We start from the raw sequence: 19231 nt of genomic DNA, 5'->3' as shown, positions 1-19231 counted from the left end.
TCACTGTTTGCAGATGACATGATACTGTACATAGAAAACCCTAAAAATATTATCAGAAAATTACTAGAGTGAATCTAGCAAAGTTTCAGGATACAAAATCAATACACAAAAATCACTTGCATTTCTATATACTAACAATGAAAAATCAAAAAGAGAAATTAAGGAATCAATCTCATTCACCACTGCAACAAAAAGAATTAAATATCTAGGAATAAACTTACTTAAGGAGACAAAAAAAATTGTACACAGAAAATTATAAGACACTAATGAAAGAAATCAAAGATGACATAAACAGATGGAGAGATATTCAATCCTGGGTAAGAAGAATCAATATTGTGAAAATGACTCTACTACCAAACACAATCTACAGGTTCAATGCGATCCCTATCAAATTACCAATGGCATTTTTCACAGAACTAGAACAAAAAATTTCACAGTTCATGTGGAAACACAGAAGACCCCGAATAGCCAAAGCAGTCTTGAGAAAGAAGAATGGAGCTGGAGGAATCAACTTTCCTGACTTCAGATTATACTACAAAGCCACAATCATCAAGACAGTATGGTAATGGCACGAAAACAGAAATATAGACCAATGGAACAAGATAGAAAGTCCATAAATAAACTCATGCACCTATGGGTATCATATTTTTGCCAAAGGAGGCAGGAATATACAATGGAGCAAAGACAGCCTCTTCAATAAATGGTGTCTGAAAAACTGGACAGCTACATGTAAAAGAATGATATTAGAACACTTCCTAACACTATACACAAAGATAAACTCAAAATGGATTAAAAACATAAATCTGAGTCCAGAAACTATAAAACTCTTACAGGAAAACATAAGCAGAACACTCGATGACATAAATCAAAGCAAGATCCTCTGTGACCCATCTCCTAGAGTAATGGAAATAAAAACAAAAGTAAGCAAGCGGGACCTGATTAAACTTAAAAGCTTTTGCACAGCAAAGGAAACTATAAGCAAGGTGAAAAGACAACCATCAGAATGGGAGAAAATAATAGCAAATGAAATAACTGACAAAGGATTAATTTCCAAAATATACAAGTAGCTCATACAATTTAATACCAGAAAAACAAACAACCCAATCAAAAAGTGGGAAAAAGACCTAAACAGACACTTCTTCAAAGAAGACATACAAATGGCTAACAAACACATGAAAAGATGCTCAACATTGCTCATTATTAAAGAAATACAAATCAAAACCACAATGAGATATCACCTCACACCAGTCAGAATGGCCATCATCAAAAAGTCTACAAACAATAAATGCTGGAAAGGATGTGGAGAAAAGGGAATGCTCTTGCACTGTTGGTGGGAATGTAAACTGATACAGCCAATATGAAAGAAAATATGGAGATTCCTTAAAAAACTAGGACTAAAAGCACCATATGACCCAGTGATCCCACTCCAAGGCATAAACCCTGAGGAAATTAAAATTGAAAAGGACACATGTATCCCATTGTTCACTGGAGCACTATTTACAATGGAAGATGGATCAACCTAGATGTCCATTGACAGATGAATGGTTAAAGAAGTTTTGCTACATATACACAATGGAATATTACTCAGCTCTAAAAAGGAACACATTTGAGTCAGTTCTGAAGGTGGATGAACTTAGAACCTATTATACAGAGTGAAGTGAGTCAGAAAAAGAAAGATACATATCATATTCTATCGTATATATACAGAATCTAGAAAAATGGTACTGAAGAATTTATTTACAGGGCAACAATGGAGAAACAGACATAGAGAATAGACTTATGGACATGAGGGGAGGGGAGGAGTGGGTGAGAGGTATGGAAAGAGTAACATGGAAACTTACATAACCATACGTAAAATAGATAGCCAATGGGAATTTGCTGTATGCCTCAGGAAATTCAAACAGGGGCGCTGTATCAATCTAGAGGGGTGGGATGGGGTGAGAGATTGGAGGGAGTTTCAAACGGGAGAGGATATATGCATACCTATGGCTGATTCATGTTGAGGTTTGAAGTGAAATGAACTCTTAGTCTCTCAGTCCTGTCAGACTCTTTGCCACCCCATGGACTGTCGCCCACCTACCCTGGCACATTGTACACTGGACTTGAATTCTACAGTCCCTCAATCTCAAATGATAGGGGTTAGATCTCAAGTATTACAAGCAACGACAAAATATTTTGGTATTTCTACGGGTTGCTCTCTCTAGAACCCCCAGGGAACTATGTGTAGGTTTCTTACTTGGTGAAGTGGTAGTCGGAATAAGCAGATACATAAATAAAATGGGTCACTCCAGAGCAATTTCAGCTCATTGTGACATCCCTTCTAAATAAAAGATCATCTCTGGAGTTGATACAGGTTTATATCTCCTTATATCTGAGTCAGTGTCATCATCACAATGATTTAACCCAACTATATGAAACTGAAGGTCAATTTTTCTGGAGACTAACAATATTCAACTTAGATTTATTTGATATTAGGGCTATTACAAACCATGACAGGGAAAAATGTTTTTTACAACACAATTTATGTTATATGAGCATCCTTTATGCCAAGAGTCATAATACATTTTACAGTGATACATAAGCTAATGGTCCTTGTACAATGCTGATTTTTCTACGTTTATTTCACATGGGATAAAAAATCAGTTGTTTTATTTTCTGGCAGGTAACAGCTGACTTTTCAACAACTGTGTTAAAGAAAATAATCCCAGAGGTTAAGAAAAGACCAGAAAGACCACAGACCTGGAACATCATGATTTACCCTCTCCCAGTGCCTCATATGGAGCTGAGGAAACAGAGCATTGTGATGAAAACAAAGGAGAGAGAAAAGAATAGGAAACAATAGCATTCCTCACTAACAGGGAAAATCTGTCAACCAAGGAATATTTGTTTCTAAAAGAAGTGAAAAACACTCCCTTGTATTTTTCCAGTAAGTGTGCAGCTCCTCAGCTGCTTTCAGGGTATGGCTGTTCTAACATTTAAATGATAAAGTAAGACAATTTGAAGTTCACCATATCAAATATAGCAACAGCTCCCCAAGGAACAAGAAAGAAGAATCAATGGCTGTACTGTTGAATGCTTTAGGCCTGTGGTAGTATTTTCATAAATTAAATTTATGACCAACTGGTTTGCTTTCTTTTGCTCTTTCATTGAAGTCAAAACATCATAACTCCCCATCAAGAGAGATGATACTGACAGTTTTCAGACAGATTTTTTGACTTTCTCTTTTCTTTTAGCCCCAGTCCCTCATCTTAGCATAGAAACTCTGGGAAATTCTTGCTTCCAAGGGAATAGAGGGTATGTAGAGTTCTTCTAAAACCACATAGAAGTGACCCAGCTGGTCAATGATAAAGCCTTTTATCCCCCAAGGAAACAAATTCAGGAGAAAGTCTCACTGGATTTTAGGGCAAATGACTCAATATCTAAAGTGCAAAAAATCCAATGCTTAATTTCTATTCCTTGAGGATTTCCAAAATCTCTTGCTAATATATACTTCATTTATTCCTCCTTCTTCTCCTTCAAATTCCATGCTCTTTAGTCTTTTATCACTCAAAGGGAAGATATAGATCCAATCAGATTTATTATTTTTTCAATTTATAAAATGCCTACTTGTTAAAACACGTTTGAATCTTTAAGAATATCAGATATGATGGCAAATGAGATTTTTGGCAAAGTTAATGGCAAAAACAAAGAGGCTTTTGGGAGACAGAGTAGTGAAAGAATGCTTCTGAATTAGATGAGGCTAGAGTTTGACCCTTAGTCCTGAAACTAGCTGTGTAATCCTGGACAAGTCACTTACCGTCTTTAACTCCCAGATTCTCCATCTATAGAATGGAGTTAAGAGACATCTTGTAGAGTGATTGCAATGACTAAATGCAATGATAATATAAAGATTCTAGTATGATGCCTGTCATATAGAAAGCCTGGCATACAGCAGGCAATGAATAGATGGCCACGGGCTTTGTCATTGCTGCTGCCAGAGGTTTAAGTTATCACCCCATACTTTTGCATTCTTCCTTGAGAACAGATGACGGACAATACCCAACTTGGACTCACAAAGTGGGGGATAGTTGTTAGCAAGGTGGTCAGTTCTCTCATTCTTCCACAAGACTCCTCCTCCCAAGATACTTACTACAAAGCCTAGTGAACTGGGTAATTAACAAGGAAGGCTATGATCACTTCATGGGTCATGATCAACATCACCCACAATGACAAATTTATTGAGCTTTTCAAGTATTTGTTAGATAGAGATAAAGTATTGTGTAGGAACCAGAGGTTGTTGTTTTAAGCAATTTTTCATATTGATTAATAAAATAGCTTCCTGGAAACATAATAAAAATAAATAACTCTTTTGAAATTGTTTCAAATGTGTCTGTCATAAAATTAGCTGAAGCATAAGTCAGGAGAGCTGGAAGGTCTTACAGAGAAATATTAGAGTAAAAGTATAGCTCTGTCAAGGCATACAATGCCGAAGGGGTGATCTAGAAAGATGTTATCAGGGTAGAGAAACCATAGTGATACACTGTACCCCAGGTCTAGCAAAAGAGGGGCTTTGGAGGAACAAGAGGAGGGGGAATGGTTACTGGAATGCAGAGACAGAAACAACTATGTGGAGAGAAAGCCTGAAAGGATCTCTGATTTTCGATATTGTAATAGAGCCTACCTGGCATGACCTTGCAAGGAAGGAGAATAAATATTCCTTCTTCATTGTCCTTCCTCCCTCTGATCTTCTGCTAGGGCATCCATTGGCTAAACCCAACCAGATGGCAGAGAGCAAGAGAGTTCTTGCAATCCATGTGGACCAGTCTCCCAGGGCAGAGAGCAAGGTGAAGGTCATAGAGTGGGCCTGGAGAGCAGATGGAGGACCTGCGGTCTACCCATAAGCCCAGGCAAGTCTTAAAACCTTGAAACCAAGGTGAAAACATGAAACCAAGTCTTAAAGTGGGAAAACTCGTAGACCAGATGGTCCTTGATAGAAAGAATCGCATCTGGCTCACTTTGTAATCTTATTGTCCAACAATTACCTCACTCAGAGTAAGCTCTCAAAAATATTTGTTATAGGTACAGTGGTGTCACTTGGGTATTCTTCACTTCAGTATTGGATTTTTTTAAAGAAGAATATTTTCAATTTGCTACTAAACTGATCAAAAGCTTGTCTCTGTGGAGTCATGGAGAAATAGGAAAATAGACAAAGTGACAAAAGTTTGGCATGTGAAGTCAAAACTGTCTTATCTCCAATGAGCTGTGCAAGGCAGCTCTGCACATGAATGCATTCCACAGCAAAGTCTGGCTCCTTCCCAGCAAGTTGAAGTTTAAATCCTATATTAATGCTATTGACTGATGTAAATGGATCCCCACAATTTAACTAAAGCAGCAGTACTTTTAGGTTAACATTTGGAGAAGCAAATTTAAAGAAGAGCAAAAAATGAAATAATTCTGTGAATTTCAAAGTTAAGCTTCCACCATTACATTTTAAAAAACTTTCTATATTTTTCCTATTAAAATTCTCTGTGGTATTTTTATTTTTGATCATGTAGCATGCTAAGTCACTACAGCTGTGTCCAACTTTTTGCGACTCTACAGACCATAGCTCACCAGGATCCTTTGTCCATGGGATTCTCCAGGTAAGAAAATTGGAGTGGGTTGCCACGCCCTCCTCCCGGGGATCTTCCTGACTAGGGATCGAACCCATGTCTCTTATATCTTCTGCATTGGTGGGTTCTTTACCTCTAGTGCCATCTGGGAAACCAGTGTTAAAATAATTGTACTAGGGTGAAACTTCCTAAGCCTTGACCATAGGTTTTACGAAAGGTGACTAAATATAAAACTTTAGGAACTGTTTAAGCAGGACAGGTGATTCTGGGTCAACTGTCACACAGTGGGATGTCATTTAGGACAGTGTATTTCAAACAGTATGCAATAGACTTCACATAGCAATCTAATACACACTCAGATATATACTGAATCACAACACAAAATGTTTTTCTTAGTGTAGACAGTGGTCAAACGTTTTGATATGCATTTTCCTAAATGTTAGTGTGGCATTTGCTCTGCTTAAAACATGCTTTAATGTATGATATTTAAAAAGTACTACTGATATACATGAAATCTTCTATTTATCCATCCATCTGAAACAAATACTGTGTCTTTCTATTTGCCATGCATGCTGATAAGCTGTATTCTTTTCTGGTCTATTTATTTCTTTAAAAACTGCTGACTACTACCCTCTAAATTAATTTCAAGACTCACTAATGGATAGAGACCCACAATGTTAAAAGCCTTGATTTGGCTTAGCTTATATATAAATTCCAATTGTGAAAAATAAGAAAGTACAAGGAAGCCTTAAAAAAAAATGATGGGGACTGGAGAAACTAAAGAGAAAAACAACAGGGTCATTTATTCAGGGACCTATGGAGATGGCGGGGCCCGTTTTACATTAAGAGTTGGGACAGAACTCAGGAAATAACCTATTAGTTCATTCACACACATTTTTCTTCCATTAGTTCAACCACTCATTCCACAGACTTTGAGTTCCTGCTGTGTGTTATTCTCTCTATATAGAGAGATAAAGACTCAGTACCAGTACTCTCCAGAAGTTCACAATCTGGGAAGATGGAGACAAGTATGGAAATACTTGTACAGATGACATCAGCTGCTGTAGACATACAGGATGTCAAGTAAACAGGAGGTTGTGTGGTCAGCAAGACTGGAAAGTCAGGTACACTGTCCACAGGAGGCCATGCTAAAGACATGCTAGGTAGCCTCAAGAACCTGCCCAAGTTGCTTTTTCAGGGCTTCAGTTAAGGTAACCAAGGTCTCAATCCTTATTCTGTCTTTTATTACCTGACTGACCTTGAACAATCTTTTGAGCCTCAGTCTTTCCATCTATAAAATGAAAGTTAGTAATGCCCACCTAGAGGAGTTGTGATGAAGATTAAGGAGGACAATGTACAATAAAGACCTTAGCATTGCACCAGGAATCCAACATATGCACTGCCACTATCACTACCACTGTCGACATCAAGCTCATCCTTCTGCTTTCTCCCTCCAAGATAAAAGCTCCCTTGCAAAATGGTATCCCGAATGATTGGACTTTCTGAGGCTGTGTCCTCCTGAACTTGTACAAACATGGCAGTTGTCCATGCTGAGACAGAGACCATGGCCTGAAGTCTTTAGAGAAGGATGTGGACTAAAGGCTCCAACATTAAGCGTCATTGGTCTGGAGTATCTTTTCCTGAAGTTTTAATACTGTTGTTTGAATAGTTTAATTGTGTGATTTTAAATATTCTGATGCTTTTGGGGCTAAACAGCACATGGTATAATTACTTAGAGATGAAATGTAAAATAAGGAGTGAATAGCTATCAAACTTCAAAGTCTGCCATGAGCAACCACCAGGGAAGAGACAACTTAAATATAAAGCCCAACTCATTAAATTGAACTGAGATGCAAATGATAACTGATCGTTGATCACTATGTGCTTAGCATAGTTAGAGGAGTCTTGGATAATATGAATTACCAGTAGATAGAGGATATTACAAAGAACAATTTTATAGGTGAGAAGAAAGAAGAAGAGGCAGATTAAAGAAGACAATGACCAATCTTGACTGCTAAGATTTAATTCCCACTTCCATGTTTCCTAAGTTATATTTTTTATGCTCTGATCTTACTTCAATAAATGAGACATTCAAATAAAACGATCACAAACATTACTAGTATACATCTCACTACAGAACTCTGACCCAACCATGGTAAAAATCTGCTACCATTCCTTCTTCTACCCACTTACCCAAAATACTTCAACAGAAACAGAAATTCTGAGTCACCAACATAGTCACTGGATCTAAAAAGGAATAGATCCCCATTATCAGGCTAAATGTTTCCATTGAGAATGATTTTGGTGATGTGAAGAAGTTAAGTGCTCTTTAAAAGACTCCATCTCTATGTGTTAAATCAAATAAATGAACGATAACAGGATGCTGGTTTGGGTTATAATCTTGTTCCAGCTTACAGCAGTTGCTAATGCAAATGAAAAAGAATAAAGTCAGGCCCTCTTAACAATTGTCTTTGAAGGCAATGCCAGCTCCTGGAAACCCATAGTGATGAAACCAGGTGCAAAGTGAGACTTGGTTTTGTAGTGCATCATTTATTTGCTGGAATCAAATGTTGCCTTGTTTCTTGACAGATGGAGCCAGGGGACTAGTGATCAAAGGGAAAGAAATAAGAAAGGCACTTCTTAGTGAATGGTGGACAAATAACTTATCAATATTTATCCTTGAGACTTTTCCAAATTGTTTACTTCTTAATAAAATAGCCAAGAAACTTTAATTTTTGTCTTGAGTTTTATGCTTAAAATATTATAGCACAAAGGCAAGTGAATTTTAAAATGGGCAAAAGACTTGATATGTCTCCAAAGATATGTAAATGGCCAAGAAGCACATAAAAATATGTTCAATCTCATTAGTCATTATGGAAATGCAAACCAAAGCCACAACGAATGCCAATTCACAAGGATTAGGATAGCTATTAAAAAAAGAAAGAAAAAATAATGTGTTGGCAAGGATATAAAGAAGTTGGAACCCTCATACATTGCTGGAAGAAATGAAAATAGTGCAGTTATGTGTGTGTGTGTGTCAGTCACTCAGTCATGTCCAACTCTTTGCAATGCCATGAACTAGTTTGGCAGTTCCTCAATAAGTTAAACATAGGATCATCATAAGATGAATTCAACTCCTAAGTTTATACCTAAAGAACTGAAAAATAGTGTTCCAACAAGTACTTTTTCAAAAATATTCATAGCACAACTATTCACAATAGCCAAAAGGTAGAAACAATTCAAATATTTATCAGTTGATGAATGGATAAACAAACAAAAAAAATGTAGTATATCCAGACATAAAAATGAATAAAGTACTGACACACACTAAAACATGGACAAATCTTGAACATATGCTAAGTGAAAGAAGCCAAATACAAAGACCACATGTTGCATGATCCCATTTATACAAAATACTCAGAATTAGCAAATTCATAGAAACAGAAAGCAGATTAATGAGCAAATGTCAGGGTCTGGAGAAGGGATAGTAGGGAGTAACTGCTTTATTAAAATATATTACAAAATTAATTTTAAAAAAGGGCAGAAGACCTAAATAGACATTTCTCCAAAGAAAGCATACAGATGGATAACAGGCACATAAAAAGATGCTCAACATCACTAATTATCAGAGAAGTGCAAATTAAATCCACAATGAGGTATGACCTCATATTGATCAGAATGGCCATCATCAGAAAGTCTACCAATAATACATACTGGAAAGGATATAAAGAAAAGAGAACCCTCCAAAACTGTTGGTGAGAATGTAAATTGGTAAATCATGATGGAGAACATGGAGCTTCCTTTAAAAAAAACTATAAATAGAGCTACTGTATGATCTAGCAATCCCTCTCCTGGGCATATATACAAAAGAGATGAAAACTTTAATTTGAAAAGATGCATGTGACCCAATGTTCATAGAACTATTATTTATAATACTCAAGGCATGGAAACAACCCAAATGCCCCTCAAAAGATGATTGGTTAAAGAAGTTGTCATATATATATATACACACATGTATATATATACACACACATACATATATACTATATATCTAATAGAATATTATAGTCACATACATAATGGAATACTATATATATATATATATATATAGTATATATATATATATACTTTATATATATATATATATAAAGAAATATTACTCAGCCATAAACAAGAATGAAGCTGCCATTTGTAGCCTCATGGATGACCTAGAGAATATCATACTAAGTGAAGTAAGGCTTCCCAAGTAGAGTAGTGGTAGAGAATCTACCTGTCAATACAGGAGACACAGGTTCAGTCCCTGGGTTGGAAGATCCCCTGAAAGATAAAATGGCATTCCAGTATTCTTGTCTGGAGAATGTCATGGACAGGGGAGCCGGGGGGCTATGGTCCACATGGTCACAGGGTTGATATCACTGAGCACCATGTACATGCACACACATGAAGTAAGTCAAACAGAGAAAGACAAACACGCTAACACTTATACGTAGAACCTATAAAATAATACAATGAATTTACATACAAAACAGAAACAGACTTAGAGACATAGAGAAAAAACCTCTGGTTACCAAGGGGGAAAGGAAGATAGTAAGAGGGATAAATTAGGAGTATCAGATTAACAGATACAAACTACTATACATATAAAGGGGCTTACCTGGTGGTTCAGACCGTAAAGAATCTGTGTGCAATGCAGGAGACTTAGGTTCAGTCTCCAGGTTGGGAAGATCCCCTGGAGAAGGAAATGGCAACCCACTCCAGTATTCTTGCCTGGGAAATCCCATGGCCAGCGGATTCTGGAAGGTTATATTCCATGGGGTCACAAGAGTCAGACACAACTTACTAAACCCAACCATACGTAAAATAGATAACAAGCATTTATGCATAACACAGGAATATATTCAATATCAACTTTTAATAACCCATAATTAAAATAATTTGAAAAAATACATATAACTGAATAACCTTATTGTACACCTGAAACTAACACATTATTATAAATCAACTATACTTTGATAAAAGAATCAAAAAACTGTGTTTACTAAGCATGAACACAGTTTTCTCTTAAAAAGGATATTTATTTAGGCTTAAAGTAAATCCTAATTACCGGCTGGAAGTAAGAGGATGATGGAGATTTAGGAAGGAAGAAACATATGAGAAGTATTCCACAGCACTACCCATGTTAAAACATCTTATAGAAGTAGCCAGTTTTTCCACTTTTAAATAGTCAAATATGAGATGCTATTTTTTGCTGTGGATGCACAGAAAGTAAAATAGATGTGCATTCAACCAAGTTCATATTTTGTTACCTGTATTTATTTAAATGAGCATAGCCTATAATTTCTGTTCTCAGCATCACCACTTTTCTCCTCAGTAATACGGAAATGCTGAGAATTTTCTTCTCGACTCCCCTTGCAATTGGTATAGTGACAAGGAGCAAGCATGTTTACATATCTGTAATAAGCTACTCCCCTCAGCAGCTCACCATCAATTGCATTCTATCCTCATATTTCTCTCTATTAAATAGTGACACGTTATTGTCTAAGGACACTATTTTGATTCTTCAGGCCATCTTGAATCTGAGTTAAAGAACAAGGAAAGGAAGGAACCCAATTTCTTAGAACTGATAGTTGAGAAGTTGTTTCTGTACAACTTAAGCAGAAGTATGTTCAGTCCTTGGAATATTTATTGACATGCTGGGACTATATAAACACCAGAAATAATACAGTACATCTTCCTGAATTGTCAATTTTTTTCCATGATAAGTGATCTAAGAACATTATTTTTATATGAAAACAGAGATTTTATGGAGCAAGATGCAAGAAGTACAATCTTAAAAATGTGTATTTTTAACATTATAAAGACTTAAATTTCCCACCAGTTTTCTGTCACTGAAGGAGCAAGTTCATTCTCTGCCTTCAGAAATAAATAAAAGCACTGTATAAACTCCAGCAAACCAAACAAACTTTTGGCAACATAGCATGGGGTATGCTGGTACAGAAGTATGAGGATCTCAGCTAATGCCACACAGGAAAGTGACAAACTTATTTCAAAACACATATTGGGGTGGCCAAAAATTTCACTTGGGTTTATATCTGAATGAACATTTTGGCCAACTCAAAATTATTACAGTTAGTTCACAAAGTGTTTTACATATGCAATTCACTCAGTCCTTACAATGCTCTTGTGAGGTTGGCATTTTATACAGAAGGGTAAGGAAGCTCTGAAAATTTAAGCAACATTCATCAGTAGGGGTAGTAATAGTTAGACTAAGAATTCGAGGTACACTGAGGCAAAGCAAAACACCAGGATGAAGATGGATGGAGAACTGATTCAAAGTCAGTAGTCAGATGACAGTGATGCAACTGCATTTATCCCTCAGAGGGGAGGCAGAGTTCTCATCTAGAGTAGCTGAAATAGAGAGAGCAGTGGTGCAACGGAAAGTGGGGGCAAAACCTTGTAACTAAAAACCGCCAAACATGCACACTAAGAGAAAAGATCCTCAGCATCCCAGAAACCAAGGTTATATCCCAATTCCCTGAAGAAATCATGTCTCCTGAGAGTAAAACCAACATATAGGGCTTTCCTGGGTGCTCAGTGGTTTGATCCCTGATCCAGGAAGATCCCACATGCCGTGGAGCAACTAAGCCCATGAGCCACAACCATTGAGCCTGTGCTCTAGAGCCTGAGGCTGCAACTATTGAGCCCACATGCCCCAACTACTGAAGCCTGAGCACCCTAGAGTCCACACTCTGCAACAAAAGAAGCCACCTCAATGAGAAGACCATGCACCTCAACTAGAGAGTAGCCCCCACTTGCCACAAATAGAGAAAAGCCCATGCAGCCAAAAAACCCAGCACAGCCAAGATAAATAAATAAATAAAATTATTTTTAAAAACCCTACACATACAAAATTAAGAGTTCTCAAAAAGCTGGATTAGCAAGACCAAGTTACAATGAATGCAAACTCCACCCAACATGCAACTTTCAATCAGCTTTTATTCTTTGCTTTATTCTTAAATACAAATCAGCAGCAGAAGATGCCATAAATTGAGGAACGCTTCCAAACTGAAAGTCAAAAATCAAAACAAACAGAATAAAGGAAATGGTAAAAAGTAATATGCATACATAATATGTGCAGGAAACATAAAAATGTAATGACATGATATAAATAAAAAAGATACTGCATCCATAAAATAAGAACAGATTGTTATGGGACAGAAAGAATCTAAGGATGCAAAAGAACTCTTGAAAAGGAAAAATTTAATAGCAGAATATTAAAAACCTATTCACTGGAATATACATATAAGTCAATCTGCTCTAAAGCAGAATAAAAAGGTGAAAAGAAAAGAGACCCAGAGAATAAAGCCATATCTGTAATCTGAGATTAACAGGAAGAGATCTAAAAAAACAGGTAGGATGAATTTATCAAAGAAATAATCCAAGAAAATTTCCCAGAGTATAAGATCAAACTGGAATCTCCACGCTCAATCTGTTTACTGAAGTCGAGCACAATTCTTTTAAGAGGATATATATTTTAGCCTACTACATTTAAATATCATAACTCCAGAGGTGAACAAAATTTCTTAAGGTTCCTAATGAGAAAAAAAATCAGGCACAAAGGAGCGAAAAATCAAGATAGAATCAGATCCCCAACTATAAAATGATAGAACAATTCCTCCAAAATTTTTAAGGAAAAGATTTCCTAGCTAAATGCTATTCTTAACAAATATCAATCTAGTAGGAGGTTAGAATAAAGACTCAGTCAGGGAGAAAAAATGCAAAAAAAAACCCCCTATCTTTCTTGTCACTTTTTCTTAGGAAGTTCCTGGAAGAGGTCATAGAGAAAAATAAGAGATTTACCAACAAAGAGAAAGAGTAGGAACCACATTTTTTGTGCAACAACAACAAATGCAGTCCTATAAAGTCTAACCTGTGATTGGCCTGGAGGACATATGTTTGAATGTTCAGGTAAAAACACTGATGTGCATATGGCAGTGTTGATCGACTGTTTAGAAAACTATACAAGTAAACATACAAGGCAGTTAATATCACTGGAAAAAAATTTCAAGAACATAATCATAGCATATTTCTTTGTTTTGCAATAAAGATAAAGTTATACAGTTTTAAACACTAAACTTTTGCTTTAACTAAAAATTATCTTAAAGCTCTACTGGGAAAATCGGTGCAGAATGTGTGTGAGGACATGAGAGAGAAAAATTCTCAGCTGCCATCACAGGAATTGAATAGGACATGTCTAAAGTTGAGACAACAGAGACATATATGTATGTTATTTAGAAACATGGATATAAATAGCATCATCCACAGTGGAGATGTAAACGCCACTAGAGGTAAGAATAAGAAGTGGGGAGAAGTGGATGGGCTGATGTTTTTAAACAGAGTTTTAAACATGCATATATTATTTTCATTAATTTAAAAAAATAACTTCATGTTGTCCTATAATACAGAATTAAAGATTTTGATATAACCAATATAGTAAAGTGTTATACAGGCATCAAATACCATATCACAAAACATTTGCATCCAAAAGAAAGAATGTTCATGATATATTGTTGAGAAGAAAATAAGAGTAAGATACAACAGTCGATTTTGTATAATTCCAATTTTGTAAAACATGGGTATGCACAGACACACACAGTGAATACATGCTGTAGATATAAAAGCAAATAGGCCCTATCCTCAAACAACTTCCAGTCCAAAATGGAGGCACACATGTAAGAGGACAGCTTTGATATGATGTGCTTTCCAATAGGATGCAGGGGTTCTCAGACTTGAGCATGCATCAGAATAACCTGGAAGGCTTGGTTCAACAGACTTCAGCGTTCCACTAGGTGTTTCTGATGAACAGATCTGTGGCGGGGACCAAGAATTTGCTTTTCTAACACATTTCCAGGAGATGCTGATGCCACTGGCCTTGGACCACATTTTGAACACTAGCTGGTTTTAGAAAAGGCAGAGGAACCAGGGATCAAATTGCCAACATCTGCTGGATCATCGAAAAAGCAACAGAGTTCCAGAAAAACATCTATTTCTGTTTTATTGACTATGCCAAAGCCTTTGACTGTGGGGATCACAATAAACTGTGGAAAATTCTGAGAGAGATGGGAATACCACACCACCTGACCCGCCTCTTGAGAAATCTGTATGCAGCTCAGGAAACAACAGTTAGAACTGGACATGGAACAACAGACTGGTTCCAAATAGGAAAAGGAGTACATCAAGGCTGTATATTGTCACCCTGCTTATTTAACTTCTATGCAGAGTACATCATGAGAAACGCTGGACTGGAGGAAGCATAAGCTGGAATCAAGATTGCCACAAGAAATATCAATCACCTCAGATATGCAGATGACACCACCCTTATGGCAGAAAGTGAAGAAGAACCAAAAAGCCTCTTGATGAAAGTGAAAGAGGAGAGTGAAAAAGTTGGCTTAAAGCTCAACATTCAGAAAATGAAGTTCATGGCATCTGGTCCCATCACTTCCTGGGAAATAGATGGGGAAACAGTGGAAACAGTGTCAGATTTTATTTTGGGGGGCTCCAAAATCACTGCAGATGGTGACTGCAGCCATGAAATTAAAAGACGCTTACTCCTTGGAAGGAAAGCTATGACCAACCTAGACAGCATATTCAAAAGCAGAGACATTACTTTGCCGACTAAGGTCCATCTAGTCAAGGCTATGGTTTTTCCAGTAGTCATGTATGGATGTGAGAGTCGGACTGTGAAGAAGGCTGAGCGCCGAAGAATTGATGCTTTTGAACTGTGGTGTTGGAGAAGACTCTTGAGAGTCCCTTGGACTGCAAGGAGATCCAACCAGTCCATTCTGAAGGAGATCAGCCCTGGGATTTCTTTGGAAGGAATGATGCTAAAACTGAAATTCCAACACTCTGACCACCTCATGCAAAGAGTTGACTCATTGGAAAAGACTTTGATGCTGAGAGGGATTAGGGGCAGGAGGAGAAGGGGACGACAGAGGATGAGATGGCTGGATGGCATCACTGACTTGATGGACATGAATCTGAGTGAACTCCAGGAGTTGGTGATGGACAGGGAGGCCTGGCGTGCTGCGATTCATGGGGTCGCAGAGTTGGACACGACTGAGCAACTGAACTGAGCTGAAGTGATGTTATGTGTAGGGTTCTCTGATACACTGAGACCAGCACAGGCATCACAGGCTTCCTGGAGATCCTCCCAAGTCACATTGTGAATGGTTCCAACTAGTTTCTGAAGTTCTCACCAGGTTGAAAAATCATTTTCAACTGCTCACAAAACTTACCATAAATTCTGGATTTACCAATGACAGGACTGTACATACTAACTACTAGCATCATGTCTTCCTGCTTGGGGCTAGAATTCTCTAGTCAATAGTGGTCATTTCAGATAAATCAGCATCTGTGCTTAGCATTTTCTATGTCTTTGATACACAAAAAAAGTATTGCTTAAGAATTATAGTTTGATGACCAAAATCTTCTGAACTAGGGATGACTGGAAGGGGCCTGAGTAAGTTTGGGGTCCCTAAAAATAAGAGGAAGGAAGTCCTAATTCAGTCTAATAAGTTCAGGACTCAAGACACACCAACTGGTCGAGTCAGGACTACTCCCTGCTGTTGCTCTGCTCACTGTTGGATGCTGTTCCTCTGATCATTATTTCAGTGCAGAGGGAACAGTGGAGAACTGGAGAAGGACCAACACTGGCGCCTCCTACCAGAGCTCAGACATGATCCTATGCCCTTGATAGTCCCTGCAACAGAAAGGGCATCCCCAGGTGCTTAGAATGATAAGAATGCATCAAAAAAGAAACCAGTCTCTGCTCACATGTTGGCCAGCTAGTTTCTCCTCATTAATTTTTTCACATTTATATTATTTCCTAAGGACGAAAATAAAGGGGACTTATGATGTGAAACTCAGACTGTGTATAATACATCACACAGAAAGTCATTTACTGAGCATCGACTAGGTTCAAGGCATTGTGGTGAGCACTGCCAAGGAGACAGAGATGATCCAGTTATCTTTCAGATAGCATCAGCACTTGCCCATGAACAAACAGGTAATTAGTGGGAATACCACTCCCTCCCCTCCAAGTGCTTAAGCAGAGGTTGACGGATGAAATGCCTCTGATCTGGGAATCCACAGCCTGTTTCCTCACGGCTGCCTTGTCTCTCACCAGCTGAGTGATCCTGGATAAGTCTCCTTTTTCTTATCTGTAATCAGGAGACAGAAACATCCCCTCTCTTTACTTCACAGGGTGGACATAGATTTCCAATGACATCAAAAGTAAGAAACTAACTTAGAAAATAAAGGTTCTCTGTAAATGTATTGTGACTTTATGGTCATGTTCATCTGCCAGGAATTTTCAACATTATTTTCAAGATGAGAATAGGAGTCTCTTCATGAGCTGATTTCAGAAAACTTCTCCACACTTCACTACACTTCACTACAGTGTTTCGTGAATTTGCCTGCCTCTCACTGGACTGTGTGCCTAGCACAGAGTATAGCCTTGAACTGGTACTGAGTAAAAATTGTCAAATAAATGGCAAGCAAATATTGTAGTTGTATGAGAGAATTGGGGAGTACATTTAGAGCATCCAGCCCCAGGAAATTGGATGGATTGAAAAAAATACCTTCTAATATCCCTTTAATTAACTCAAAGGATCAATCATCAGACTAATTTTTAGATAAATAAATGCTAAAGATTGGATGTCATGCTAGTAGCTATCAGCTGACTCACTGGAAAAGGAAGAACTCTGGATATGATGATGCCTGTAGTTGGCCATGTCTAGCATTTCCTTCTTATGGAGAAGGAAATGGCAACCCACTCCAATGTTCTTGCCTGGACAATCCCAGGGACGGTGGATTGCTGGTGGGCTGCTGTTTATGGGGTCACACAGAGTTGGCCACGACTGAAGCGACTTAGCAGCAGCAAGCAGCAGCAGCATAAATTAAGAGCAACCTCCTTCTCTAGAAAGAAGCCAACTTCTTCGCTTCTGATTCTGTGAAGAGTAGAAAGTCAATTCCAGTTACCTGAAACACTGGTCTGAACTACTCCAGTAAACTACCCTAATGAAAATTTCTCTTAAGAAATGACTGGAAACACTATTTCCAATAGTTGTCAAGATGCCAAATTGTACCCATTACAAAGTCTCACTCTCTAGAGTGAGAGTAAACAGCGTTTATGTGAAATATAAATTGTCTTGCCATCTCTAGAGTGAGAGCCTGACGTCTTTGTTATGCAGAAGTCAAGATCGGAAGGCTGCAGTCTTCATTCATTTTATGTCTGAATAATATTCCAATGTATATACGTACCACATTTTCTTTATCCACTCCTCTGTCAACAGACATTTAGGTTGCTTCCATGTCCTGGCTATTGCAAATAGTGCTGAAATGAACATGAGAGTGCATTCATCTTTTGGAATTATGGTTTTCTCTGGGTATATGCCCAGGGTCATATGGTAGCACTATTTTTAGTTTTTTAAGGAACCTCTGAACTGTTCTCTGTAGTGACTATACTTAGAGATTGTCACACTGAGTAAAATAAACCAGAAAGAGAAGGACAAATATCACATGATATCACTAATATATGGAATCAAAAAATGGTACTGATGAACTTATTTACAAAGCACAAATAGAGTTACAGATGTAGAAAGCAATCTTATGATTACTGGGGGGAAATGTTGCTGTTCAGTCACTCAGTTGTGTCTAACTCTTTGCAGCCCCAGGGACTGCAGCATGCCAGGCTTCCCTGTCTTTCACTATCTCCCAGACCTTGCTCAAACTCATGTCCATCGAGCTGGTGATGCCATGCAACCATCTCATCCTCTGTTGTCCCCTTCTCCTCCTGCCTTCAATCTTTCCTAGCATCAGAGTCCTATTTTCTAATGAGTCAGCTCTTCACATCAGGTGGCCAAAGTGTTGGAGCTTCAGGTGTAGCATCAGTCCTTCCAGTGAATATTCAGGACTGATTTCTTTTAGGACTGACTGGTTTGAGCTCCTTGCAGTGCAAGGGACTCTCAAGAGTCTTCTCTAACACCACAGTTCAAAAGCATCAATTCTTTGGTACTCAGCCTTTATGGTCCAACTCTCACATCTATCCATGACTACTGGAAAAACCATAGCTTTGACTAGATGGCAAACTAACGTCTCTGCTTTTTAATATGCTGTCTAGCTGGAATTGGACATGGAACAAAAGACTGGTTCCAAATAGGAAAAGGAGTACGTCAAGGTTGCATGTTGTCACTTTGTTTATTTAACTTATGTGCAGAGTACATCATGTGAAATGCCAGGCTGAATGAAGCATACACTGGAATCAAGATTGCTGGGAGAAACATCAATATCCTCAGATATGCAGATTACACTGCCCTTATGGCAGAATCTGAAGAAGAACTAAAGATGATGAAAGTGAAAGAGAGTGAAAAGTTGGCTTAAAGCTCAACATTCAGAAAACTAAGCTCATGGCATCCAGTCCCATCACTTCATGGCAAATAGATGAGGAAACAATGGAAACAGTGACAGACTTTATTTTCTTGGGCTCCAAAATCACTGCAGATAGTGACTGCAGCCATGAAATTAAAAGACGCTTGCTCCTTGGGAAAAAAGCTATGACCAACATAGAGACAGCATATTAG

At 37.8% G+C, this 19231-nt stretch overlaps 1 protein-coding gene across 6 annotated transcripts in view; it reads right to left on the bottom strand.

The window, feature by feature from the left end:
* ST6GALNAC3 (ST6 N-acetylgalactosaminide alpha-2,6-sialyltransferase 3) overlaps positions 1-19231 on the bottom strand; it is a 639342-nt gene that overhangs the window by 204085 nt on the left and 416026 nt on the right. For 2 of the 6 annotated variants that reach the window (XM_069594935.1, XM_069594955.1), the window contains exon 4: positions 10246-10384. The exons of 2 other annotated variants lie outside the window; for them this stretch is intronic. In XM_069594935.1, the coding sequence (XP_069451036.1) occupies positions 10246-10384 (139 nt within the window). Of the gene's footprint in view, positions 1-7598; positions 8195-9861; positions 9909-10245; positions 10385-19231 lie in introns of those variants that run through there. 2 more of the 6 variants (XM_069594944.1, XM_069594964.1) reach the window with 2 other exon arrangements.

The sequence above is a fragment of the Ovis canadensis genome, chromosome 1 (genome assembly GCF_042477335.2).
Source record: "Ovis canadensis isolate MfBH-ARS-UI-01 breed Bighorn chromosome 1, ARS-UI_OviCan_v2, whole genome shotgun sequence".
Taxonomy (NCBI): Eukaryota; Metazoa; Chordata; class Mammalia; order Artiodactyla; family Bovidae; genus Ovis; species Ovis canadensis.
The sequence above is the reverse complement of the archived record's forward strand: the minus strand, read 5'-3'. Positions and strand labels throughout refer to the sequence as shown.